The 27,500-nt window shown below is 40.4% G+C and overlaps 2 protein-coding genes across 6 annotated transcripts in view; one reads left to right on the top strand and one right to left on the bottom strand.

The window, feature by feature from the left end:
• Window positions 1-21,188, top strand: part of LOC145496440 (uncharacterized) — a 21,815-nt gene extending 627 nt beyond the window's left edge. Inside the window, exons 1-15 of one of the 5 annotated variants that reach the window (XM_081476096.1) lie at window positions 1-1,796; window positions 1,914-1,984; window positions 4,190-4,259; window positions 4,823-4,932; window positions 6,809-6,848; window positions 8,228-8,323; window positions 8,833-9,015; window positions 9,475-9,642; window positions 11,399-11,548; window positions 12,103-12,249; window positions 12,940-13,071; window positions 13,638-13,787; window positions 14,308-14,460; window positions 15,070-19,909; window positions 20,679-21,188. The exon at window positions 1-1,796 is cut by the window's left edge and continues 65 nt beyond it. In XM_081476096.1, the coding sequence (XP_081332222.1) occupies window positions 1,668-1,796; window positions 1,914-1,984; window positions 4,190-4,259; window positions 4,823-4,932; window positions 6,809-6,848; window positions 8,228-8,323; window positions 8,833-9,015; window positions 9,475-9,642; window positions 11,399-11,548; window positions 12,103-12,249; window positions 12,940-13,071; window positions 13,638-13,787; window positions 14,308-14,460; window positions 15,070-19,909; window positions 20,679-20,701 (6,462 nt within the window). In that variant the 5' untranslated portion in view covers window positions 1-1,667 and the 3' untranslated portion in view covers window positions 20,702-21,188. Of the gene's footprint in view, window positions 1,985-4,189; window positions 4,260-4,822; window positions 4,933-6,561; window positions 6,598-6,808; window positions 6,849-8,227; window positions 8,324-8,832; window positions 9,016-9,474; window positions 9,643-11,398; window positions 11,549-12,102; window positions 12,250-12,939; window positions 13,072-13,637; window positions 13,788-14,307; window positions 14,461-15,069; window positions 19,910-20,678 lie in introns of those variants that run through there. The other 4 variants (XM_081476094.1, XM_081476095.1, XM_081476093.1 and 1 more) reach the window with 4 other exon arrangements.
• The window catches only part of LOC145496604 (uncharacterized), an 82,016-nt gene that overhangs the window by 20,679 nt on the left and 33,837 nt on the right, over window positions 1-27,500 (bottom strand). The gene's annotated exons all lie outside the window — the stretch shown is intronic.

Raw genomic sequence — 27,500 nt, forward strand, 5'->3', positions numbered from 1 at the left:
TACGCATATCGCTTCTCACAAGAGGTATATTCGACCGCAGTGTGTTCTATATCTCGCCAAAACAAACACCGCACGGCCCTCGTGAGTTGTGTTCTCGTAAGGTAAGTTTAGTTCTTCGTCAAACAACGCGCTTTTTCACCGCACGTGTGCCAGTTCCAGATCAAGACATGATCACCGATCGATACATCTACAAAAGCAAACTGGCCAATGCGCACAGGGAATGTGACCCCTCAGCTTGCCCTACAAGAACATCAGCGTAAGGAACCGATACAGGCAGCAACGATATTTATAAAATTTTCTCAATCTTTTTTCTGGAATATCCCACTCGAACCCCCAGGATCCCATTCCGTGGGAACAATGTGTAGCAATCGGAGGGGGCATGTGACATAATTTCGCTACAAGTATTCGCTGAGCAGGAAACAGATTGAAGGGAACGGAATGTAAGAACTCTGTACTTCCGTACTCAAGAATCAACATCTTTGAAGTTTTGGAAAACAAAAAATGCGAACAATCCCAGGCCTCCATTTAGAAAATTCCAGGAATTGAATCATTAAGGAAAACGACTGCAGAAGCTGCAAATTTCTTTTCGTTTCTGCACGAATGGTCATTAGTACGTTATTGTCGAGTTAGGAAAATTGGGAAAGTGACGTTGTCTGTTTGTGCACGTGGTTCGCCATCATACTTCCGTGAAAGACTCGTACTTCCGTAAGTCGCCTTTGATATAAAGCCGACATAAACAACATAGGTCAGGTTGTAATCCGCTTAAACTTGTCGAATTTTGATCATTTTTCCCTTTTCATGCCCCCCCCCCCCCAACCCCTCCCCAGCCCCCGGCTAAAATCTATGCCGTTCTTTAATTTAAAACCAATTTTAAAGATTGGTCACCCCGTTAACAGGGCCACCTCTCAGCTTTCTGGCCCGATCAAAAGCTCAGTCAGTCATTTTCAGTTTTTTAAAGAACCCCTTTAATATTGCCACCCCGTCAATACAGCCAGATTTTTGTGGCCCTTTGGTGACCGGACTAACAGGTTTCCATTGTACGTTCAACAGTGTGACGGAGTCACGATGGAAGTCATTGATAGCGTGACCTACAACATTGCACGCAATTCTTGGTGCTAATTGTTTTCCTGTCAGCTCCTAAGTGGCAATTAGACTTTGATTTAATATGCATCAAAAACGTTTTCCCGTTACCAAGATTGACAGGCATTATCTGAATCAAAAGAACAGAGCTCTGCCAAATCAGTTTTGGAAATTTTGAAGTTTAAATGGGGGTCTTTGGTAAGAAAATGATTTGAGCCGGCGAATAATTAGTGCGATATCTGATTTAATTTCATTGTAATGCAGTACTATAACGTGTGAAAACATCAGGTATTTACATAAACATTGACAGAAGTTCTTTAGATGTCTATCTGATTGACCAAAACATTTGTGAAGAAAATCTGTAAAGATTTTAAGACTTTGAAGAATTTCGTCGCATTTCGTCATCTTCACCGCATTCCTGACTTGGTACTTTTGACCAAACATTTAATAAAACCACATCAAAGTTACTGAGTTTATTCTCAATACCTGTTTCGTCATTCGTATCACTTCAGGATATTTGCATATGAAAGGCCGCTCCACAAGTCACTGAAGTCAGGAGTGTGTTTTGAAGTCGCTTTTTGAGTGCCATGGCTTCCTCTCTTGAACCACTTGCACAGGCGACAGATCGCACTCTTAACAGCCGAGAACTCCGAGAAAAATACAACAGCTACATCCATGCAGACCCTGCCCTCGTTGAATCAAGAAGATGGATAGAGGTAAGTTTTCTATGCTTCACAGCTAGTTACATTATTTGCATATCTGTTTGCCGCGCAGTCGTTAGTCACTTCTTCATCGTTCCATGCTGCCCAAGGTGTAATTTGTTTGCTTTACAGGAGGTGACGAGAAGAGAATTTAAGAGCGACAACTTTCGAGAATCATTGGCAGATGGCATTCTTCTTTGCGAGTAAGTGCAAACAGTAAAGCTTGTTTACAATTGATATTAGTTTTCTGAAAAGTTCGGGAAATAATGCAAACGCGCGGTTATTTTAAGCTTTTGATTCCGTATCGAGGTTTAATTAGTGATTGTATTTGTGGTAAATTGGCGTCAAAGCTACCAAGACGGACTCGGAAGCGTTCTTGTAGCGTGAATCACTGCTTGCACGTTCGTAGCTTTTTTTTTTTTTTATCACGCTAGCTTTGTTTTGCTTTTGTTACTGCGCTGCCGATGCAACTAGAACGGACGATCGCATTTTAATGTGCTTGAAATGAATGATTGTAGTAGGTAGCTGTAAAAGAGGCCTCTAACAAAATAAAATATGATCATGATTTAGATAAGGGCAATTTCAACAAAAGGCAGAACAGGCCAGAAAAACTTAATACAACGATATATCAAACCAGGAGGATCGATCAAACTCAACTGTAAGACCACCTACTGCGGAGTCGCCACGTATCAACCTGTGTACCTCGGGTTGAAAAGTCTGTTCTTCGTATCTTTTACAAATCAAAGAAAACTGCAAAAGAAGGATGGATGCTCCAAACAATTTACCCCCCAAAATCAACGTTAACCAGTCACTATATAATATTTTGTGTATTAATTAAGATACTTGTCATTCGTAATGTTCAAAATGCTAGTTTTGATTGATTATTGTAGTCTGATATTGTAATGGCGGCGATAATTTTTTTTAACGTCAGTTGACTTTCCATACTTCACTTCGAAAGAAACCTGACAAATACACACAGCGTATATGCATTACATCTAACTGGTTTATAATGTTAACTTGATGATCTGTACGTAAGCCAGTTAAACTTGGTGAACCTGTTTTCACCCGCTGAAGAACTCTTGTGTCCACTTAAAGCTCCTTAACAAGCCCACGTCAGATCTATTTTTTAGCGTTGTCCAGTTCTCAATCATGAATTGCGTCCAAACATTGTCATGGCACATTTTTTCGGTGATGTGAGTTTGCCTTCAATTAAGTCCTCAGGTTAAGATGCAAATCATTACCCAAATCAAGACTGAAGTGACAGAAGTAATACGTAATTAACATTTATCTAAATTCCACCCATAACCGTCCCGGTCTATCAGACGTCTGGTGCTGACAATCATTAAATTATTCAATAAACGCGCAGATTAAAATTCGTCAGTTATTGCATGCAAAATTAGAAGCTCTTCAGTCTTATTGGCTTTTATAGACAGCATTATTTGGGAGAATTTGATCTTCTGTCAAGACAATGTCATTTCGCGATCAACCTGATGTGCTTGGTTGAACGTATACAGTATTTGGGGGAAAATTAGGTCTCTATTGATTGATGTTCCTCCCACGTAATTCAAAAAGGCGAGCATAACATAACTGAGTACTGCAGCAAAAAGGAAAAGTTAGTATGTGTTGTCGTTGGTGACCAAATGCAACAAGGCACTGATGCCCGTACTGTAAGACATGTAATGAAAATTTGTTGACCGACTTGTGCAGTGGAAACGTTCGAATAAACTCCAAAGTCCTCGTATATATTCGCTTACAGCTTAGCTGGTTCACACGCGTTTTTGCCATTCTTGCGTCACCTTTGTGTAATCATCATGATCCGAAGGCATATATAAGCTTTGTGAGCATGCTGGACAACTCAAGTTAAATTTTCAATCTTTATTTGTATTGGTAATTAAAGGATTTCGAGTACAATTTGGAATCCGAAACAAGCACAAGTAAATATTTTAAAGACTCAAAAATCATTGCACTCAATATTTGAACTTTCTGTACTGCCTGGGATCATGATTGAAGTACTTTTGACCAATCAACACGCTGACGTTTTTGCATATATATTGTAAATTACGGCCTGTAACATCGTCCAAATAGAGTGGTTTTCAATTGAGTGTCGTCAAACCAAAACCAACGTAATCGCTCTAGCCAATTATAAAGGACACAGACAATACAGTAATCCAATGAAAACTCGAAGTAATAACAGGTAGCTGACGCGAATTAAAGCGCGGGAAAACGTGTGCGAGCGAAACACGATTGGTTTTGGTTTTATTTTTGATTGGATGAAAAATTGTCGCGAGTTTTTTTTTAAGCCAATCGCGTAGCATAGTAAGTGCAACACCAAGTACTTTTCGACGTCACTCAAATAAAAACCCCTCAATCCATCACGTGCATCCCGCTAATAGCTAATTACTTTTCAGGTTAATAGAGATTGTTGGAGGCACTTCACTAGGTCGTATAAACCGTCTTCCAACTGCATACGCTGGAATTGTAAGTGTGTTTATGCTATTTTAAAATTTAGGTGTTCACGTTCAAATGAACGATCTTTGACGTCGTCACAGCGTCTTTCTTTAGATGCTGAAATAAACTCTAAAATAAAAGAGTGTAGCAAAAATAGTGTAGCAAATAAGTACCTATTTAGTCAAAGCCGAAACGCGAAGGCTTGAAAAGGAATTCTGGCTGCTGTTGTAAATCTCTTTTTAGTCCGGAGCGAGAAACCTTCAATTATTCTTAACATTTGCGAGACTTAAGAATTTGCGGGTCATTAATTAGAACATGTCGATAGAACAGGTCTTCTCAAACCTTGAGTTAATCAGCCAGGTAAAGAAAATCACAGTGGATTAGCATTTCAAAGCACTTTCTCGCTCAATCCTTTTTTGTGTGTCTGTGTTATATCTAGCTGTTTTGCCCTTACCGTAACCAGACGGATGAAAGACAAAAAGGCAAACTTTATAAGTGTTTTATTTCCAACTTTTAATGACTATGTATAAATGAAAACACAAGACAGAAGGGTTATGTCACTCATCAAACGTTACCTCTTCCTCAATACACAGGACAACCTTAACTTGTTTTTTAAAGCATGCGAGAGGCTGGGACTGAAGAGGCTTCACCTGTTTGACACCACTGATCTACAAGAAGTGACGTCACGGCGGGGTGAATCAATGTAAGTAACCCCCGGGACACATGGTGTAGTGTTACATGCTGTATTGTTATCTCAATAGTGCTACTGAAACTGCTGTGCACACTGTTGCAGGTCCATGGCAGTTCCAGTGTAAAATGCGCGCCGCCATAGGCACGCCATACGCGCATATAATCTGCGCCATATGTAACTTTGTGACCTTGTATAGGTTTACTTGTAATCTTCTAGTCAAGTCACGAATGTATCAGCAATGTTAAGCAAAATGTTGCGCTGTGCATGCCCAACCGAACCTTTCTTATCGAGGGAACATTTCAGTAACAGAGCCATTCTTCCTCAAACTGACACCTGAAACCCGGAGCTGAAAGTATGACGGTTTAATAGATGTATTGTTATTTTTACTAAACGAAACATACCTTAGCTTCTCTCGGAGATTTGTGTTATTTTTCTGCTAGTATTTCAAACTTAATCAAAGTGCACAAGTGGAAATTTAAAATGGCTCATGGCTAGTTTGTCCGCAGTGCTTCCGACCCCCAGTCTAACTGGACTGAATAAGATGAAAATCAATATGATAATGTCACAAAATGTGTACAATTAACAAATTGACGTCAGTTTTTTATGCGTCTGTCCTCTTGTTGATGATAAATTGCGTCATAACATTGTCAAAGTGGCTGTGGAATCACAAGCCGCAGGCGAGTGGTTCCGCAGTAAACTATGGACAGATGCATAAAAAACTGACGTCAATTTGATTTTTACAATAACAAGACCCCAAAATGGTCAAATGCCGGGAATAAATGAGGGGAAAAGACGCCGTAAACTTGACGTAAACAAAGAGAAGTGAATTTTATTCAAAATGACGCGAGCATTGACAAATTGTGGATAACGCTATCCCCAGTGACCCCACGGTGAACCGTTATCCTAAAGCACCAAAAGGGAAATAATCACTGCCAATGCGGTGGATTAGACTGTTCACAGCATCTCTCGTCCAGTTCTCGCGCGATTCTATCCGCGCGTTCACTACTAACGATGGAATGAAAATAGGAGGAAATAGAAGGCTGTGAACAGTCTACGGTGAATAGCGTAGCTTTTACTGCTTCTCATGCAGTCAGGGTCAGTTTTATCCCACTTATTGAAGTGATGCAAGTTCTGTCATACCAAGAGAAATACCTTTTGCGGGTACCGATGACGTCATACTGTCAGGCCCTGAAATCCGGGCAAATTTGAAATTCCTTTTCGTAGAGGTAACTGCTATAGCCTTGATGTCACGCTGTTATTGAGCTCAGAATTTTTTAAACAAAATTTGCAAAGTGAAAAGAAATATTGGCTTCATAGGTCAGGTTCGCACTGTGATGAACTAATTGTTTAGTTCACTTCATTCAGGAAACGATTTTTCAAACTTCAAAATGAGAAACCACGGCGGAAGTCTAAATAAGCTGCATTGTGTTACTCACGTATTTTACATTTCCGTAACAATACGTAAAATAACCCTATTCATTTCACGCCTTTTGTCTTTGCTCATTTTGGAATGCGCGGATTGTTCTAGTTGTTGCCGTGGTCTTGTATTGGATTTAAAATCTTTAAATATTCCGCCGAAGTGTCGTAGCGCGTTCTTTTCCTCTGGGATTTGTTTACGCGTCTTGCGCTGTGAATCAGTGACCTTCAGTTAATATTACTTTGCGTCGGCTCGAAAAGGTAGGTTATGGAAATGTTTCGTTTATTTACCTTCCGACAAATATGTGTTTGTATTTCTGAGTCGCTGTCTGCTAGATGTCACAGTGTCATGTGAATCGAACGAGGGTTCGCGCGACAGTTATTTATGCGACGCTCAGATCCCCTTCTACGCTTTGTTAACTTGGAAACTTGCGTTTGTCGCTGATTTCGAGTCGTTTCTTTCCGATTTCAGAACTTCAAGAGCAAAAGAAACACAACGAAGACTACAGAATGTAAGTAACAGTTAGAATTTACTCAAAACCATTAGCTTAATCTTTTTATCCATCGAATATATTCATAATCTCTGAGCTGACATCAAAATATATATACCGTCTGCATGGCGACTTGAAATTTGAAGTTTTGTATTTGTTTGACGTTTCCTTCTTCGTATCCAAATGGATAACTGCTTATTCGATCGATTGATTAAGGAACAGACAATCTATTTCCAACGAATAACAGCGATCGGGTTTTGATTTTAGATAATCAGGATCATGGCAACATGTTTGAATTTGCTCGTGAAAGTTATAAGCAAAATAAGGCATCTTTGAAAGCTTTTAGTTCACCGATCGATTTTCAGATTTGCTGATTCTACTGGTCTTGTCTGATGACAATTGCGTTTCTTCGTAGTCAGGTTTTCACTGGCGCGACGACATAAAGAATTGCTTATCCCAAACGTTACAAGCTAAAGCCGATTTCAATGGAAGCATCTAATGGACTCGATTTCTTCCTGTAGCCCCTTTTAATACCAGTTTGCTTTTAATCTTGGTCAGCCGAAATTAAAACGGTGTTCAAATTAAATATTTCATTTCGCGGACGAGAATTTTGGAGGACTGAAGCGAAAGGTTAGACCTCCAAATTGTGCGCCATTTTGAATAGTTTCTTGTTTGCTAAGTACGCGGGAATAATTCCTTTGATGCCGAGGCAACGAACCGACACCGTGGGCTCAATATCGTCACCATCGTTGAATAACACGCGGTAATATCAGTAAAGAACCAGGAGATAGCGACATTGATACGAAAAGGTTGACCGCCACTCTCCTCACTGAGAATGAATATAAGTGAAAAGTGGAAACTATTCTGTTTATTGCACGCAGAGTGTTTTAATTGAACACTGTGACATATTGGCGCATCTGGACGTCAAAAAATCATTTTATGCAATTGCAGTCTTCCGGTTTTGGCCACCCTGATCGTCATCAGAACGTCATTTTGTGTTATTGCCTTCTACCTGATTGTGGGCTAGTGCGCTTGTACCACAACTTTGTCAAATCAATCTGACGTTGACTGCAGTAAAAATCTAACTTTAATAACCAGACTGATCTTGATGCAAATTTGTAGTCCTTGTGGCGCGCGGTTGCCGGGGATACAAGTGGTCTCTTGTCTGGTTCTGACCGAGCGAAAGGCCAAAACAACTTCCTGCGAGAAAGCATAAACTGCTTTATCGCAAAAGTATTCCTTCTGGCTACTGACAATACCCACCGAGAGCCAGACTAACTCTGGGAGACTCGAGACGTTTGCTTTGGCTTATCTTCTCACTAATTTCCGATTTATCTCAGATCGCTTCTGAAGAAAACGTGACATACTGAGATGCGTTGATATTGTATTCTCTATCGCAGGTCGCGATCACAATATTGTGGTTAGCCAAAGCTGCCCGGAAGCAAGGTTATCAAGGGCCAGCTCTTGATGTCAGTTGTTTTAACCATCTAATTCCGGTAAGTAGCAGTTTGGAAGCGCCTGGTTTATTACACCTTAGGGACTGACTTTTTTTTTGAGGGGATGGGGTGGGGGGGGGGGGGAGATTGGGAAATTTTGGGGGGCATGTATGTTTTTCTCATCTTTAGGTTGTGCACGACTTTTTGGGTGGGCAATAGCTTATGTAAAAATTTTTTTAAAGTCAAACGCAGGACCTGGACAGTAGAAAGCACTTGCTCGGTTTTTTTCCTACAGCTCCCCTTGCACGATTCTTTTTCAGGAATTTTTTTTTGGAAATTGCCCAACCTCTTCCCCCACCCCTCAATAAAATAATGGTCCGTCCCTTAGTTTATGAATATTGTCTTCATAGATGCTATATACACCTTATAAGAGGAATATAAACGTTTAGGGGAAACAGAACTTTCCCGGTCCCAAGATACATCTTTGGTATCAAAGTTTTAAAATAGTCGGCGTGCTGGTTTTGAACCTAAGGGCCCAGGATCAAAGCTTACTGACATGTTGTCTTTAGGAGGCGCATTTTCACAGCAAGAAGCAGCGAGGAACACGGAAGAGACACTCATTGGGGGATCTGGAAACTAAATCACGTGGTTCTGAAAATATTCCACAAAGAAAGAGGGACCGAGTGTTTGATAAGATCGACATTAAAGACAGAAAGGAGAAATTTCAAAGTCTTGAAAAGGAAGCAAAGCAGGTAACAATCATTTAAGTCTGCTTATTGGCTTAATTTATTGATTTTTGTCATAGTATCTTTTATACATTGTAACTGGCAAAAAAGTCGATCACTGAACTTTCTTCAGGGGCGGATCAGGGCGGGAGGGGGGTTCGGTCGAGCCTCCTAAATAACAAAAGATGAGATATTATGACACGCTGACTTTGCCTCAATGCCGGAATTCCCATTCCCGACGATCTCAGTTTGAAACATTTTCCGGGGAAGATGCTCCCGGACCCCGCCAAAGGGGACTGAGGGGACCGTCTTTGGAGGTCCCTATCTCAAACCCCATCTCTAAAATCCTGTATCCGCCCCATTTCTTAGAGATGCAATTGATTTTTTTACAACGCAACATGAGGACATTTAAAATGACCTAGGCGTCTTTGTATGTAGGTTTTTATTTTCCATTAGCTCAATTTGACTTTTGCCATATACATACAGGAATCTGCGGCTTTAGATTTAAATAGACGAAGATCGACTGGAGGGATTCTAAAAAGACAAGAGGAGGAGAGGATACGGCGCTATAAAGATAACAATCAACTCAAATCTAATATGCCAGATCCAAAGTTTCACGAAAAAAAAGAATTGTTCAACCGGCGAGATCACCTAGTGAGTATTACTAGTGATAAAATTTGACGTTTTAGATTCGCGCGTATTTTGGAGAAGTATTTTATAAAAGCAATTAAGGTAATTCCTCTGAAATAAAAGTGACAATAGAGTTTTGTTCAAACTTTGTCCACTGAATATTTGTCATATTATAACTTCAATTTTGAAATAAAAAAGGGGGGTGCCCATGCTCATTAAGGAGCAGTGAGGCATTGAAAATGCCCCATTTTGGCATTATTTGATGCTTATTATAAGAATGCATTCCCAGTAATTGTAAAATCTTTGTGAACCCAGATTCATAAGAATACGCATTAAACTACAGTCAATGCATTGTGTCGAACACAAATAAACATTTTAAGTTTGATTCAGGCAGAAAGCTAAATCCTGGATTAAAAATTTTAACCAAATTTCTTGACGTGGTTACCGACTGCAAAATAGAAAAGACCACAATGTGTCTGCTATTTTACTTATTTATTCAATTTACAGCAATAGAAATTAGATCAGTCTTTTCTCACGCAAAGCTTATGATTAGTTGATCACAATGACTAAAAAAAAATTGGGGTGCCCTTGCTCGTTTGTGAGCTAGAGCCATTTTTCAACTGACAGAGCTCGATGTCAAGGCAAATCCGTCATGTTTTCAATATGCGCGTGTACGAGCGCGCGCTAATGACGCCATAAATTATGCGCAGTAAGGATGCGCAATGCAAATGTGAGGAATGACCTTAAGAGTACTTTTTCCGTGTTTACATAGCCCATCTAAACACTCGGGGGGTCGGGAGAATTCTCGAAAGTTATGCATATGCAAACCGTCGAGTACGTCTCGGATTTGCATAACTGTCTCGAATTCTCCCAACCCCCCTCGTGTTTCGACGAGGCTATGCAAACACGGAAAAAGTACTCTAGTGCTAGCTTAATTATAAAACGCGAGAGATACTAACGCGCGCTCTCATTGGTCGATAGGTGCATGTAAACACGGTTGTGACGTTTTAGATTCGTGCCTTTTTTTTTTGAGAAGTATTTTGTACAAGCAATAGTGTACATTTTTCCGTGTTTAAATAGCTTCATCTAAACACTTGGATGGTTGAGAAAATTCTCATAAGTTATGAAAGAACTGTCATTGTATAACTGCCTCGAATTCTCCGAACCCCCTGGAGATTAGAGGAGGTTATGTAAACACGGAATAAGTGTTCTATTGCTTAAATTGTGAGTAAGAAATAAAAACTTGTTTTAATCAACTTGCAAACTCACTGGCGCGGCAAACGCCAGAAAGGAGTTAAGTTTTGAGTTTCATTATAGTTGTGCTCCGTCGACGCAGTTGAGCTGATTCCTTCAAGTAATGGTTATTTAGAAATCTTAAGCATCTTTTCAGGGAGATAATATTGGAAATTACCACATAAGCAGTCTAATTTCGAATTCCACCTTATTTTTAAATACATTGATGAGTGAAACCGGTGCTGTATGGTGTTTAGTAAGTGCTTATATTTTGATGAGCTGTAGAGCTGGAATTAAGAAAGAGTTGTTTTGACGATGCGAAAAGTTTCTATGGGTTTGTGTGTTTTTCTTTAGTCACAAACTCTTCCCGTATTCTTTAGTGTGAGGTATCTTCCAAGATGCATATTACTGGGGTTTAAGTTGATAAACTTGTCTCTTCCTCACCTCCCACGTGCAGGTCAATGTCCTGCTGTACTGCGCTTTATGTAATGTTACCCATGTTTATCACTACGAGAAACTTATCCTTCTGATGTCCCGTCTGTTGCAGGATTCATCGAGTGACAAATCTCGCCCTAGCGGGAGTGGTTCCTCAAATCACGTGACGTCACCACCTCCAATATCACTTGGAAGAAAAGTAGAAGTGGACTTGAGGGAGAAACAGAAAAAATTCGAAGGGCTCGATAAACAAGCTGTCGAGGTAATCATTAACAGTATTGTTTTAAATACTTAATCCTGATTCCCTCAAATTATATTTATTAATATAAATTATACTTAAGCACGAGTTCTTGTGGCGAAACGCGAACCTCACGCGCGATTTTATCAGCTCCTCGCGCGTCCCAATTTTTTGCGTGTCACGCATCGCTACTCGGAGGGAAAACCAAGATGAAATACTGCAGTCAATAACTTCTTGGTGATATTTCTGTCTTTTCTTGATCAGGTTTTTGGGTCCTTTTTACTGCGGTTGCTTGTAGTTAACTGCTAACCGTGAATTCTGTTTTGGTTTTGAAATCAGTACGACAAAAAGACAGTACCGACAAACTTGCCCTCGGTTTCCAAGCAACGTTACATGTCCTTACGGGTAACAGCCTCATGATGGTGACGTGATCACTGCGAAAGATTTGCGGTTTATACTCGCGCTTTTGTTTGACTGGAGAATTAAAATAGGAAATTCCTCGCGTGGATTTTGCGACGACTTTCCATCATATGTTTGTAACGAAGTTCCTATCTTATCACTGATACTTGTTTTCCCAGCAAACTGCGGTGTTGAAAGGCAAGGCTCGGCCAGTATCCTGGGGACCAGAGGAGATCGGCAAAACATTGAAGAAGGAAAACCCTGTGGATATTGCTTTCAAGGAAAAACATCAAAATTACGAACAACTTCAACGCCAAGCAACTGCGGTATGTGAATTAATCACCAGGCTCTTCCAACTCAAGACAGATTTGTTTTTGTCACGGTGGACAATTATTTCTACGCAAATATAACGTTAATTTCACCTTTCAATTTACATGTACTTCAAAATATTGACGTAAATAAATTCAATATTAAACTTAGAAAACCCGTTTAATGAAAGTATACCATTGTTTATTTTAGAAGATGCTCTCTAGTCGGTTAATTTAGCACTGTGTTTTTGTCAAATTATAATTACTTTGGTCGCAAAGTGGTCTGACATATTTGAAGAATATATTTGTATTGGCGTTTATGCTGTTTGATCGGTAGATTATTCACAGTGAAAAGTATGAAAAACTTAATACGTTATGAAAATAAGAATGAATTGTATATAACTGCGATGATCAAGCATGTCTTCATAAGAATGGATTGTTTTATTTATTGTTTGAGAGAGTCTTGGAAAATGAACTAAAACCTTTCTTAGTCGAAACTTTGCTTCCCACGACACAATTGATACTAATGACAGAGTTATACAAACTTCCAAAACAACCTGCTGGAACAGATAAATATCTGCTTGCAGGTGTCATGCTGATAAGGTTTCATATTTGCATGGTAATTAGCCGATTGAAAATTATCTCTGTATCGGGATGACATCTTTATTTAGATTGTATGAAAAGTTTTTCTTCGTGTTTTCATCACAGGAAAGCGCTGTGTTACAGGGAAAATTACGACCTCAGCCGGAAAGAACTGCAAAACCAGAGAAAGCTCCATTAACGGGGAAACTACGGGAGAAACAACAGGATTTTGAACAGCGCGATTATCAAGCCCAGAGGGTAAGGAACTGAGGCGAAACGTATGACGAAGCTGCAGCTTCGACTGCCTCCAGTAGCTTACAGTGGTTTTTATGATCGCAAATTCACAACTAAAAACATAGACCGTTGCATTAAAAATGCAAAATTCGATCATATTTGAGAGGACATGAAATTGGAAAATTCAAATTTGGCTGTTGAACAATTCAACAAGATCGTCTCAATTCGTGCAGATTGCGTAATAAAGATACGTAGTACAATAAGCACGAATTCATGGTTTAATTAATTAGAGCAGATTCATTAAGGATACGTTTTTTTAAATTATCGAATAAGGTTGTGATTAAGAAACTGTTTAGTGGATGCCTAATATTTAAAGCAAAGATGATCATTCATTGTAAATTATTTTGTCAATATTGACCTTATAAATTACGAGTAAACGTCAGTTTGCAAAGCGCAGCAGATTTGCGGAAGCAAGTTGCGAAGCAAGTAAGTTTGCCCCTAGCTGAACAGAAAAACAAAGAAAATCGCTGCATTGTTTATCTATTATTATTAATTTTTAGCTGAGGTTTGTTTGCTTCTTTTCTCTCTAGGAAAAAGCTGTTCTCGAGGGAAACCTTCGTTTGTCCGCGACAGACGGAAAAGAAAAGAGACCAAACTCTGTAATGGTTCCAAAGCGGGAACAAGTCAAACTGGACGAGAAGAAAGCTACTTTTGAACAACTTGACAGACAAGCTGAACAGGTCAGCGCACTTGAATGTTTCAAGTCATGTTAGCTGAGATCATTTGTCTTTGAGGTCCGTTAGTGTTTTGAAAATAGTTTTTTCACCTGTTAATTGCCACTAATGCTTTTTAGTGGTCTCGTCGACTTGTGGTCTTGTGCTTTGTGTAAAATCCGACTCAGAAGGGATTTAGCTTACTAGCGCACTTGGCAAGTCTTCACTCATAGTTTCCACCGAAAATTTACGCTTTTACAGTTTGATAATTGCTCTGTGTTTTCTATGGAGTTTTGGGGTAACAATATGCTTGAAAAGTGTTTCTGTGGCTTCAGGCTGCAAATTATGCCGTTGTTAATATTAAACGTAATTACTGTTAATTGCCTTCTCCATCTTTTCCATCTGTCCATAAGTGTAGGCTGCCTCTTAATTATCACATTACAGAAGAAAACGCATCGTTCAAAAGCGTTAATAAGTTTCCTTGTTAATCATTATTCATTAGCATTTTAGACTTCTGTTTTGATTTCCTTTTGTTATTCTCCCCCAGGACGCTTCTATTCTTCGCGGTCAACACCGTCCACCACTGACGGACACGGACGGCCGCAAGAGATCATCAAAAGTTGGTCTCCCGAGAGATGCAAATGTTGGCCTCCTGGAGAAACAGCGCACTTTTGAGGACAAGGATTACCAAGCCCGAAAGGTACAGACGTAAATTCATAAGTAATGAAAAAGTATTTTGGCAATGTAAGTTTATCAAGATAAATTTGGAAGATTTTTAATAATTTTTGTTCCTGCTCCTCCATCTCGTCAGTGTGGTTGTCTTAAACACAACGCTGTTGCTGAGCTGTTAGATTCCTTGCCAGTTTGTTTTGCCCCTTGCAAGGTACAAGTTTAAACAGTGGCACGCTGCCTGTATAACGAACTCGGATGAACAAATCCCTTGCATTTGGAGCTGGCCAAAATGTATTTCAATGTAGTTGATCACGTAAACGCTTAACAATTTATCAACTTAAGCTCATAAAGGCATAAAAGCACTTTGCTCTGACGAAGGGCTAACAGTTGAGAAGTCAATTTTAAACTCACTAGGGTAGTAGGTTATTCTTGCCTTGGCTACACGTAAGTTCAAGTTGATAACTAAGCCAGTGTTTCACTGGCTCGCCCACGCAATCCAACAGTTTATCTCAAACTTATAAATTTGCTCGATCACAAGGATCAAATATGACGAAACAATAGATAGCCCATATGCTTATATCTCGCCATTCGAATTGCATGGCTGAAACATATTTCTACATTTTTTTCTTCCTTACAGGAAAGCGAAATTCTTCAAAAGAACAAAAGAAAGTCATTTGGTAGCCCCGTTAAAGAAGCCGTACCTCTGAGCACGTCGACTCGGCCGTACATTGCCCGCTACCAGTCCCCTTCCGACAGACAATCGGAACCCTCCGATGTAAGAAGGAGAAACCAACAGGAGAGGACCTCTCGCCCAGTCTCTAACTACTACGAGTACAGCAGCTTTAATGATGTTCGCGAACCTGCACCAGGGGAAAGTATCGTCCAGTTGTCAACAGTGGAACCAATGGAATCCGCCCCGTCTGCAGAAGAATACAACTCAAAGCATAGTGAACGTACAGCCGAACACAAGAGACAGGAATATTCCGACTACGTGACACGACGTTATGAAGAGTCTAGGAGAAGAAAATCATCTGGGGAGGAAACTTTAGATATCAATTTGTCAGATGCCAAAAATTTGCCTTATCGTGATCTTGTGCGCGCGCCGCGCAAAAAATCCAGGGAGACGTTCATCCGCGAAAAAAACACTTTCACTCCAGCGGAAGAAATGCCTTGGCGGAAGGAGGTTCGAGAAGTCAAGGATAAGAGGAACTTTCTTTCTGATGAACAGCGAGACCCGACTCATGCTGGTCGGCCTAGCTCGCCCCGTTCTGAGCTCGGGAAAGCTCAGTATCTTGAGCTTGTTGTTCCTCCTTCTAAAAGAGCTATGGACAATTTTGCTAGAGGTAATGAGACAGTGGGCGAACAGTCTGGGGAACTGCCGTGGAGGAAAGAAGTAAAAGAGATCAGAAGATCGCCTAGTGCGGAGGAACCGCCTGCGTTCCTGTCTATGTCACAGCCGCCACAGACGGAAGTGACGCGGGTTCGTCCTTCCTTGTTGAAGACACGAGATGCATTTGTGAGTTTAGAGGATAACAAAGACAAAGAAGAAATGCCATGGAGAAGGGAAGTAAGGGAACTTAAGGAAAGACCAAAGACAGACGACGAACAGGAGTATCAAGATGAGGATTCACCTCCTGAACTTGAGTCTTCAACTGAGCCAAATCTACGCAAATTATCGTACAAAGAGTTTATTAAGGTGCCCACTAGAAAACGTCGAGATGTCTTTCAGCCCGATGTTGAAAAGGACAAGGAAGAAATGCCGTGGAGAAAGGAGGTGCGAGAAATTAAGAGATCATCAACAGAGGAAGAAGAACAGGTACAAAAGTCATCTGCGCCAATCGCTCAGTCTGCTCCCGACCAAGATTACAGACGACCAGCATACAACGATCTTGTTGCGAAGCCCTCCAGGAAGGCTAGAGACAGCTTCGTAGCTTATCAGGAGAAGGAGAAAGAAGAAATGCCTTGGAGAAAGGAAGTCCGTGAAATCAAAAGATCGACAACCGAAGATAAGCCGCCGCAGCGGTCATCGGTTACATATGTCCATTCATCACCAGAAGACTCCAGAGACTACAAAAAGTTCTCTTATCAAGATTTTGTCGCCAGGCCCAGGAAAAAATCTGTGGATAGCTTTTTACCTAGTGATGAAAAAGAGAAGGAAGAAATGCCTTGGAGGAAAGAAGTTCGAGAGCTGAGATACAGACCTCCTGAAGAGGAACAAATCAATCAGTCATCTAATTCACAGCTTGAAGCGGCACCCGATGATTCGTTCCATAGAAGTTTTGAGCGTCCCTCAAAGTTGATTACTGAAAGTAGACGTCAACCGAGTCGTCCTGACACACGTGACGTCAGTCGAAATGAGCCCGTCCGCCCATCTGGAGTTCAAAACTTGTCATACAAGGATTTTATCTGTCCACCTGCAAAGACAAGTGAACAGCCGGGGCAGGCACAGCGCAAAACTAAAGTGAAAGATCTTACCAACAGGTTTGCTACCCTCGAAGCCGAGAAAAGTCGTCCAAAAGGAGACGGTCCCCCAGCGCGTAAGTCGTTAGTTGACGTAGCAGAGCTCAAGCGGATAGAACGAGACATGAGGACAAAGAGTTGGCATGGCTTCCCAGACGATTACGACTCTGATGATGATTATGACACAGCACGCCGTCGTCGGACACGTTCAGAAGAAGAAGATGAGGACAGATTGCGGCAAACATATCAGCGACAAAAAGTATCGGGCATGGAGGAGCTTGACGATGTGTTTCAAGACCCAGAGGGCTACTTTGACCATATTCAAGGCCCGCCACCAGAAAAATTTAAACAAGACGTGGTGGAAGAAGTGCCAGTTCAGTATGAAGCTCCTTCGTGGAACGAACGTGATGGCAAAACAGTGCAAGTTGTGACCGTACGTTCGACAAATGAATATGACCATTACAGGCCACATGCCCAGCACGGTCAGCCTTCTTCGTATACTGCTCACCCAGACGTATCTTACGAGAAACGTCCTGTCAGAGAAGACCTCGCTCCAAAAGGCAAACCATCAGATGATCGTGTGGTAGTAACGCAAACGTGGATTCAGCCCAATCGCGTAGAACTAGCTGAAACTTCCCCTGATGCTCTGGAATATGAACATAAGGGTAATGCTAATCGAGAGTTTATATGGAGGGACGAAAGACCATACCTGCGTGAATATGCAAAGGTTGAACCTTTTCAACCAGGTGGAAACTACCAAAGAAAGGAAGACACCTATATCCCAAGGGTTTCTGACCCTAACGAAGAGAAGTGTTTCATTGAACAGAGTGAATATCCTCAGGAGAACCAGTCTTTTTATTCAGGAAGATATGGTTACAAAGAACAAAATCAAGTTCAAAACGACAACGACGACTGGAAGCCAAAAGAGTCACGTCCAAGAGAAAATCAGCCTGCCAAAATGTCGGTTAAGGATGACCATCTGATGGTATTTGGCGCACCGATAGTGGTCACGGCAAAACCAAGGACACAACAATCGACGAAACATGAAGGACATAGAGGTCTTATACAGGAACAGCCTGGAAGTTACGACTTCGTTCCAGTTGATGAAAGATATTTCAACGACAGGAATGGGTTCAAGTCGATGCAAGATGATAGAGATATGTTTCCAACTGAAGAAAGACCAGCATACAGGTCCATGCAGGGTGATCGAGAGGACATAGAGTATAGAAAGAGTCTTGTCCTACAGGACATTAGAAGTCTCGGGAAAAAAGGCGTGAATAAACCACCTGAAGAAACCAAAAATCCTTCCCGACCACAAGTATTTGGCGTGTTTGCACGCACTGATCCAAAAGAAACGCAGAAACACGATGATCTACAAGAACGCCAATCGTCGAATTTACGGCAGAAGCATATGGAAGACAATCCTCATGGAAGTCGATTTGGCGAAACGCGTGTCTTAGATGGCAACGATAGAGATGATACCGAGCGCGAAGAAAGTGATTCATTGTACGTGGAAGCAAGATTGGAGGAGTACGACGAAAAAGCCTACGATTACGAAAAGAGTGTGTCAACCCACGCGGAACTACACCCTTTGGTTGTCTCTACGGTTGAGAGTCAAACCCGGCAGTGGGGTGATGGGGCGTTTGACTCATCGCCACAAAACGATGAACAACGAATGGGAAGAAGACGGGTTATGAACTTCTCAGATGACCTGGAAGATAAAATGTCGGATGACGACAAGATCGGGACAGTCAACGTAATTGGCAGTGATAACGTTTTCCAAACAGCATCGGAACCTGTTCAGATAGCAGATTACGAAGTGGATCGAAGAAGAGAGCAGAAAGAAAAAGAAGAGATGCTGAAGGAGCAGTTACGCGATGCTGAATATAGAGAAAAATACAGGAGGGAGTTTGAGGAAAAGAATCGTAAACAACAACAAAAGACGAAGTACCTCATGAATTTACAGATGAGAACATCGCTAGACCCTGACGAGGAGTATGGCGAAGAGGAAGACAAACGTCGAGACACCAAAATAGATGAGGAGAACGAAATTCCTCGAGGACAAGACCGATTAAGTGACGAAGTGGTTGCAGTAGAAGAAGACTATTGGCATAAAAAGATGGAGAAAAAGCCAGAGCCGGAGGACAGGGAGACTAGTCGTCATGAACGTCCCCAAAGATATAGTAGTGACGACTCTCAAACGCGCATTAACGGAATTGATTTTGTTGGCGAGCAAGATGTTGTCCGCAGAGAAACCAAAGTGTTTGACCAGGAGGAGCGTCTTCGGAAGCTCAAAGCTGAAGACGAATTCATGGCCCAAGAAGCTGAAAGGCTAATGAGGGAGAGAGTTGCTTTGAAACAACGGACACTAATCGAAGAGCCCATTATCTCACCAGTACAAAAACCTCCTGTGGAGTTTTCAATCAACGAGGATATATTTAATGAATTTCTAGCAGAAGAAAAACGCAACAAGAACACGTATGACGAGAATGGAAATCATAAGGCAGCAAACACGAGAATTTCTAGCCAACTAGAGGGCTACTATAATGCTGAAGAAAATAGACCTTTGAGAGAGCTGGAGCTACGTGAAAAGAAAAGACAATATTCAGAGAACATCTCAAAACCACAAGCAGAGGTTATTCCGATGAACGGACATCGTTACGAAAGTGACGTTTACCCGAAAGCACCAGCTGAAGTATTTAGAGAAAATGGAGATGATTTCCGGCAAGATGACTTTCCAGGAAAAACTGACGCAGCTCCAGAAGTGAATGGCTTTGACGGCTATAGTATTTACGAGACATTTATTCACGGTGAGAGCAATCACGTGATCTGCACTAGCTGTGGTACGTCAATTGAGAAAAGTCCCTCGATGTACGTAGCAGAGTTGGACCGATACTGGCACGTCAACTGCTTCTGTTGTGTGGTGTGCCGAACGTGGTTTGGCGACGAGTTCAGCCCTGTCCTTCACATCACCAACTCCATACTGCATTGTGAGAGGTGCTACATAACAGATGAAGGTAGGTGAACATGAACCGTCATTTCAGACCAGTGCTGGTGCATGCATTGCGAACTCTAAAACTGGTAAATCCGGAACCAGTAATAAAGAAAAGTGATTATCCGACTAAGATTTTTGTCGCAACTTCATTTGAAAGTGCTACAATCGTTGTTATATTAGATAGAATGAGACGTCTTGTCCTTAAGCCGGGAGCGCGCAGGGACATTAATCGTCAACATTATCACCCAGCTGATAGTTTCCTTTACTTTTGCCACCTGGGAGTCTACGCGAAAAATTAGCCCATCCACACTTCCCCGGTAGAATTGAAAACGGAGGTTTCTCTCTGAAAAAGCATCGAATGTTTTCGTCCACACTACGCCGGAGAAATTTGAAAACGCAACAATCTGTGTTTGATTTGTGGGCAGAAAAATCACATTATTATCGTTTTCAAAAAGTTTTCCGTCCACACTAAAACGCAAAGCCGGTTTGAAGGGCGTTTTCGAATTCCTCCGGCCTAGTGTGGACGGTGCCTTAGTTGAAAGTCTGAAGATTCTTGCCATTAAGGCAGAGAGCGGACGTTACCAAGGAAATTTGGGATAAATACGGAAAACTGAGATGATATGTTTGAAAAGGGTAAAATGTTTGCTCAGTGAAAAATGACAGTTTTCCTGTGCCAGTAGTTGTGTTGTACCCTACACATTTACAGGTCCATTCTGTACATGTTTTTCTCTGGAAATTTATTCCGTTGTTTGTAGGCATTAATCTTAGCGTTTATTCATCTTTCGTTGCAGGTGAAAGATGTACTGAGGTGTAGTCCAAGAACGATTTTATTGACATTTTTAAATCACGGCCAACGTAGCAATGATGCCGATTTTTTTTTACGTTTGTCAGTATTTTTTAGTTGAAGTATCGAAAGCCAACGCGTTACAACGCGTTCTCAGTTACCGGTTGATTTAGAGAACAGATTTCAAAACATTATAACACACACTTAGAAAACAGATTGATGAATGCCTTTTTTATTAGGGATATATCATAGTTTTTGTTAGTACAAAAATTGACCCTCAGATGTGCAAGATTAGGTCGTTTTAAACGATAGGGGTAATATTGCATGCGTTACAGACCGTGCCAAACTACGTTTTGTTTGCCACGCACCATTGGTGGTAGTGCGCTGAAAATGTGAGTTTTGAGTAAGGCCATTTCTCTTTTTATTATTTAGGTCTCTACTTAGCTTTACCTTTTGAGTTCAGATCCGTGATCCCCTTCATGGGATAAGACCGTTATTGGAACTAACAACGGAAGCGTGACCTCTCTGGATGAAAGCGTAGCGCTGCGTGACTAGAAGTAACGCTTATCAAGGCCATAAGCCTTAGCTTTACCTGCCATAGACCTTACATTATCCAGCAGTCATAATGTCTTCCAAATCTAGGAAGCCTCTTGTACATTCTTTTTCTCTCGTCTTGGGTTTGCATGGCTTAAAGGTTGATCTTATTACAGGTTACCTTTCACTCTGTCGTGATAACGAACTTTAAATTAATCTCCACTAGTGCTTGTGGTAAGTTTGGTACAATCGAGCAAACTCCATTATGTCTATACCTAATTTCGCCACTAAGGAAATATACATTACATAATGATTTTAGAGTCGCGAGTATTTTTTCAAAGCAATTGTTTTACGTGAAGAAATTTTTAGTCATTGCTGTAAATCGCTTGTGGTGTAACAACCTACAATTTTACATTATGCTTTCTTCAAGGTAACGAGGAACTGAACTAGAGGAAATAGTATTCCTCGATAAAATAAATAAATGATTTAACGACCGTTTGTTGTGGTTCTTTTCCTAATATTTTAAAGTAATAGAGCTTTTGCAACAGTTGGTCACGTGGACGACCATTTTTAAACTTTTAGCTACAGCTATATGAAAGGGAATGATTTAAATAGCCAGTGCATCAATTTTCAGGCCAATGCCATTTAATTAAGTTTGAGATTTTGTGACGATTTGGATACGCTCTTTTCTTATATATAAGAACATCTATGGAAAACAGCGGGTTTTATATCAAGGAATAGCAGACTGGAACAGTCTTGACAAATCAGTACGTGACATGGGGTCACTTTTACTTTTTATTATTATCATTATTATTATTATTATTATTATTATTAAAATTTTTGCAATTAGAGGAGTGTTTATTGTGACAAAAACTAGAGCTAAGCTTTACAAAATGCTATAATATTTACATAATTTGATGTCTGTTAAACCTGTAAAACATGTTTCCGTATCTAATCATGATATCATGGTTACTACAGCTAATACTAATACTATTATCATTATTATTATCGTTATTATTATTATTACTATTATTATTATTGTTGTTGTTGTTGTTGTCGTTGTTAAGGTATATCACTGAAAATCCTATAACATGGAATTCCAGCTCAGTCAAACTTTAACTCTATGGACTTTATAAAACTGGTTGAGATCGAAGTTCAGAACAATAGTTGCATAACTATTCTGTATCTTCTCTCTCCAGTTCAGTTTTTTTTACCGGTAAAAGAGATCTAGCTTGCCTGCCAACTTCCTTGCATTGTCCACATACTGGTAAAGTCACTCGATGGCGCCGAGATAAATCAACTTCCGCGTTAAAGTCTGGTTCTCCAGAAGAACCACAGTAACAACAGACGTTTATAGAGTCCAAATTGCTGGAGTAAAATGCCATCTCCACTGGAGCTTCGCAGGAACGAAACATTTTCATGGAAATTCGCTGCTCTAAGGGATGAAGCGGTGGCAGTAGCGGCGAACCACAAGAAAACACACAGTTGGTTATGATTTGGTCAAGGAGAAATCGTTCTCGGGTCGAGAGTTGTTTCTGTGCATAGATACATCGGGGTTTAGTACAACGGAAACAATAAACCACACTTCGGACACGATCGCCAGTAAACGGAGCGAAGATAATCCGGGGCTGTTTTGGAGCAGATGAATTGGCACAAAACTCGAACACGGAGTTTGAACTTGGGCTAGTTGTGCTGGTGCACGAAAAACAAGCTGTCACCATTGTGGCTGTATGTTAGTGAAGTTTACACGTACTGAACAAAATGGTTAATAATGGAAAAATCGCTGCTTTAAACGTGCGAGATTCTTTTGATCAACCGATGTGACGCCATTTGGGTGTGTACAACGTCTTATCCAAAACAATGTATACGTAATTGGCCACTCCCCATCGGGGCTTTTAAGGACCAATGTAAAGAAACAATGATAAATAAATATTCAAATAAACATAACTAGCTTAAGAATCCCAACTGGCGGGAGGCAGACCAGTTGACTAGTTACAAGCGTAGTCGAGAAGTTGGACTCGGGGCTACCGAGAACAACATCACTAGCGGTCAGAACGGGATTTGAACCCGGGACCTACGGATTTCAAATCCGGCGCTCTAACCACATTGTTGTGCAACAGGACTTGTGGCGATAGACTTACTTAATCAAAAGGACTTAAAAAAAAATTCCTTTACCAGTTTTATCGACACTTAATTTTTCATTGTCGTTGTCATAATGCTTTCACTAAGTTTACAATTTACTCGATCACGTACACAGAGGATTGGAATTCTCCACTGATGTTGTAGCTTCACATCAGATTAAGTGGTGCTTCAATTCATTTGGGTGTGACTTTTGTCTTACACGAGGCAATCGAGGGTGTGGTCATCAGTTTCACATGTTCTTTTCTCAGTCACTGACGTCCTTATAGATCTTATGCGGTACAGTGAAATGCCCTTATTTGAGATGGCAAGCTGCTAGCAACTTCATGATATAAATATAAACAAAAAACAAACAAAAGATCTAGGTTAGGGTGTGTAGAGTCTTATGAAGGTTTGCTCATTTTAGTGTAGCTTGTGGTTTTACCAGCCATTTTCATGTTTTCCCATCGTTGTTATCAGTTCTTGGAATTTCCAGTTTACACCAGGGGACGTAATTATTTCGCGACTTCATAAGATGTTTGTTGCCATGACGTCACGTGGGTGTGACTGGCAATGACTGCCAAGAGTTTAAGGTAGCCAGCGACATCATGTTATTTTTTTAAAATTTCTAATGCATTACAAATACGAAGCATCGCGCGATAAAGAGTTGTGGTATAAAATCCGTGAGAGTATCACTTCTGTAAGTGCTAAAAACTGTTACCAGCCACCTTACAAAACAACACTATCACCATGGTAACATAGGTTTGTACATGCGTACCTCACCCAGTGAAATGCATATGACGGCAGCAACATTACTATTCCTCAAGGCTTGGTTTTCACTACGACATAAACACAAGCGTTAGCACAAGCATAACAGTAGTGAGGACGGTAGGAAGGATACCCACAACACAAGGTCCAACACGAGCAGAAACACTTAGGCCGCGCAGAATGGATAACAAGATTGCGGACGTTCGCTTATACTTATGCTTATGCTTACAGCAGTGCGTTCTCACTTGACATAAGCACAAGCACAAGAAGAGCAACAACTTTTGTTCTCCTTGTTCTTGAACTTAACCTCGTGTTGTGAGCGTTCACACCACCGTTTTGCTTATGCTTGTGCTTGTGCTTATGTCGTAGTGAAAACAAGGCTTAATAGTGAGCTTTCTTATTAAACAGTAATACTTCATAATCCTATTTTACTGTTATTTTGAATCTCATATGTTAATTGGTGAGACAAATCTCTCATCTTCTCCACAGTGGAGTGTGTCTTTCTAATGAAGAAAACAAAATGAGAGTAAGAAATAGTCAGGGTATCAAAAGACTTAAAACAAGACATCCGTGCTAAAGATTCGAGGTGTTGGTACTCATTAGATGATTACGGTAATGATTCGATTTAGCGCCCTCCTTCCAATAAGCGCCCACCTTCGAATAAGCGCCCCCTTCTTATGCGTTTTTATTAATTAGCGCCCCTATTCTAATATTCTAATATGACAGCACCATTAGAGTATGTATCAACGGAGGAAAAAAACGAACAGTTTAAAGTTTCCGATGGTCCAATGCGTTGGTACAACATGAGAATCAAATTGACTTTAGCTAATGAGTTTGGTCACCTGGTTAAATTCTACACAGTGTTCATACTGTGCCTTTGCAAGGGGCATGGCAGAAGGAGGTTGCTCTAAAATTCTAAATAGGTATTCTGTAAAGAGTCACTCAACCACAGCAATACCAAGAAATATCACTTTATTGTCACCATTTCTTTACTGAAGTAAAGAAAATCGTTAAGTGGCTACAAAACAATTGAAAAGTTTACAAAAAGTATTTTAAATCTCGGTAAGTATACTATGTGGGTCCAACAATAATTAATATATTTAATCTTTCACCTGCTTTCCTGAGAATTTCTAAGGGGAAAGATACCAGAAAGCTGATTAGAAAATGATTTTCAAGCTGACAGAGAATTTCTTTGTCTGCTGGAGATGCAGGTTATATTTATCTTCATATTTCTTTTCGTCCCAGCTATTATCCAACAATTGGCAGAAAACTAGCTGACTGAAAAAAAAAGCGATCATTGTATAATCTATTTAACTTGTTAACGTCTCTCCAGGAACCTTCACTGTAGTGACATGAATACTCTATTGTTAAAGATATATTGAAACATCGGCTATTCATGCTTGGGCTAGATTTTCACAACTCGCGCTCCAATTTGCCGAAAAAGTACTCCATTGAAATCGTCATTTGATCTGGGATGTCGGTAGAAATTTATTGGAAATCTCGTTGAGACACATGTAGAGCCAATTTATTTTGACAAGGAAATAAAAACTTGTATTGTCTCTTTGCATATTCGATTAGTAATGTTGTAATTCACTATTCATTAAAAAAAAACTTTTGGATCTCCGCCTACCAATTCATTAACATTGCAGCTAGCTTCTGCATCGGCAATCTGTTCAACAGCAAGGGAAAGGCGAATCAACTTTGAAAGTGAGATTTTTTGGAGAGCATTTGTTTATCTTTAAGTTCCATTTTTATTTAGGCTTTGTTGAAACTTTTGCCCAGTGTTTTAACGATTTCCCTTAAATTTTAAAGTTTCCTCGGTCAGAACCGCGAAACATGTGCACTGGCTCAAAAAAAAAAAATGTATACTAAGCCCTCTTCATCCGTGTGTATGAAGGGAAGAATCTTAGTGCGCTGATAGTGATTAGTTTGAATCCGAGTGGTGACCTTGTATTGCTCAGTGCAAGACACTTCCACAAAGCCTCTCTCCGTCAAAGAGTACCCATGATATCGATAAACTTCAGAATTAACCTGTCAAAATATTTATGGGGTAGTACTGAAAATATTTCAAGACGAGCCTCTAGCCAAATTGCAAATGCAAAAAAACATGGCGGCGACCGAGATCAGATTCCTAGTTACTTGAAACTACAGAACTACTCTCGAGAGCTGAAGCTGATTGGGTATTAGCCTTAGTAGCAAAAAGTACGCCATTTACCTGAAAGTGTGATTAGTTTGTGAGCTATGCCAATTGCCAACGCATTGGCCGCCTTAGTGAGATTTTTTTGTATGGTATCAAGTTCCTAAGTTTCACCAATTTGTTCTTAACAGTTGTTCTCTTTTTTCCTTTGTTTTGAAATAAGCATCTGAACAGTTATCTAAGACGATGTATTTGAGGATTTTTGTGGGGATTTTCTCTCTGCACATTGTTGCTGTTTGTTCAGGTTTGATAATTCTAGTTCTTGCCAACAGTTTTGAAATAAACTTTTTTATCCTTTCTAAGGGGCAGTTAAAGCCCGTATAAGCACTCGCGATTCTCCTCTGACTGAAACAAGCCCAGCTAGAATCCTCAGTATCTTTGAAGATAAGATTAGAAGTCATTATAGACTTTGACTGAGGTTAAGCTGTATTGTACATTTCAAATGATTCCTGGAAGTGAGAAATTATTAATTTTTAATTTCTTCACGTTTAATTTTGAATTGCTGTTGTTAAGTACTTTTTTGGTTGGTTTGATATTTTTCTGATAGTTAACCATCCTTTCCCCCTCAACAAACTATAGAATAAGATATTCTTTTGGGGGAGGCGTCGGGGAGGCGTGTGCAGATGGTCAGGAATAATGCCATCTTATTTTCGTGCGTGCTAACAAAACGTTTTCCTTTCAGCTCCTTTGTGTCCGCATGCGGGCGACCTCTACGGCAGTAAGTAAAATCTCTTCTTTGGCTTTGCACTGATTTGCTTTAACGATTTCAGCACTATTTTCATTTCCAAACAGAAGAGGCATACCTCAACTTCTATGGGTAGGGTGGGTGAGCAAATATAGATTGATAGCAGCTGTGCCTTTACAAAGCTCGGTCTAATTTGAAAAAAGCAAAAAAAAAAAAAAAACATATGATGCGTGACACTATGACGATAAACTAAATATGAGACTGAAGACTCTTGAAAGAATCTGGTTTGCTAAACGTACTAAAAACCAACAAATAACCTTAACAAACACAAACCTACTATGTATACGCTCGGAATTGTAACGGATTTCCATTCTTCTGATTTTAACAGATGTTAAGATGCACGAGAAAATTAACAAGGGTAAGTTAACTATGCAAAATAAGCAATTAGCTCGTTTAGCCACGCCCCCTCCCCCCGCTCCGTCCCCCACCCCACTACTCACAATGAGACTTCGACGCTGACCACATGT

The sequence above is a fragment of the Orbicella franksi genome, chromosome 9 (genome assembly GCF_964199315.1).
Source record: "Orbicella franksi chromosome 9, jaOrbFran1.1, whole genome shotgun sequence".
In the NCBI taxonomy this organism is placed as follows: domain Eukaryota; kingdom Metazoa; phylum Cnidaria; class Anthozoa; order Scleractinia; family Merulinidae; genus Orbicella; species Orbicella franksi.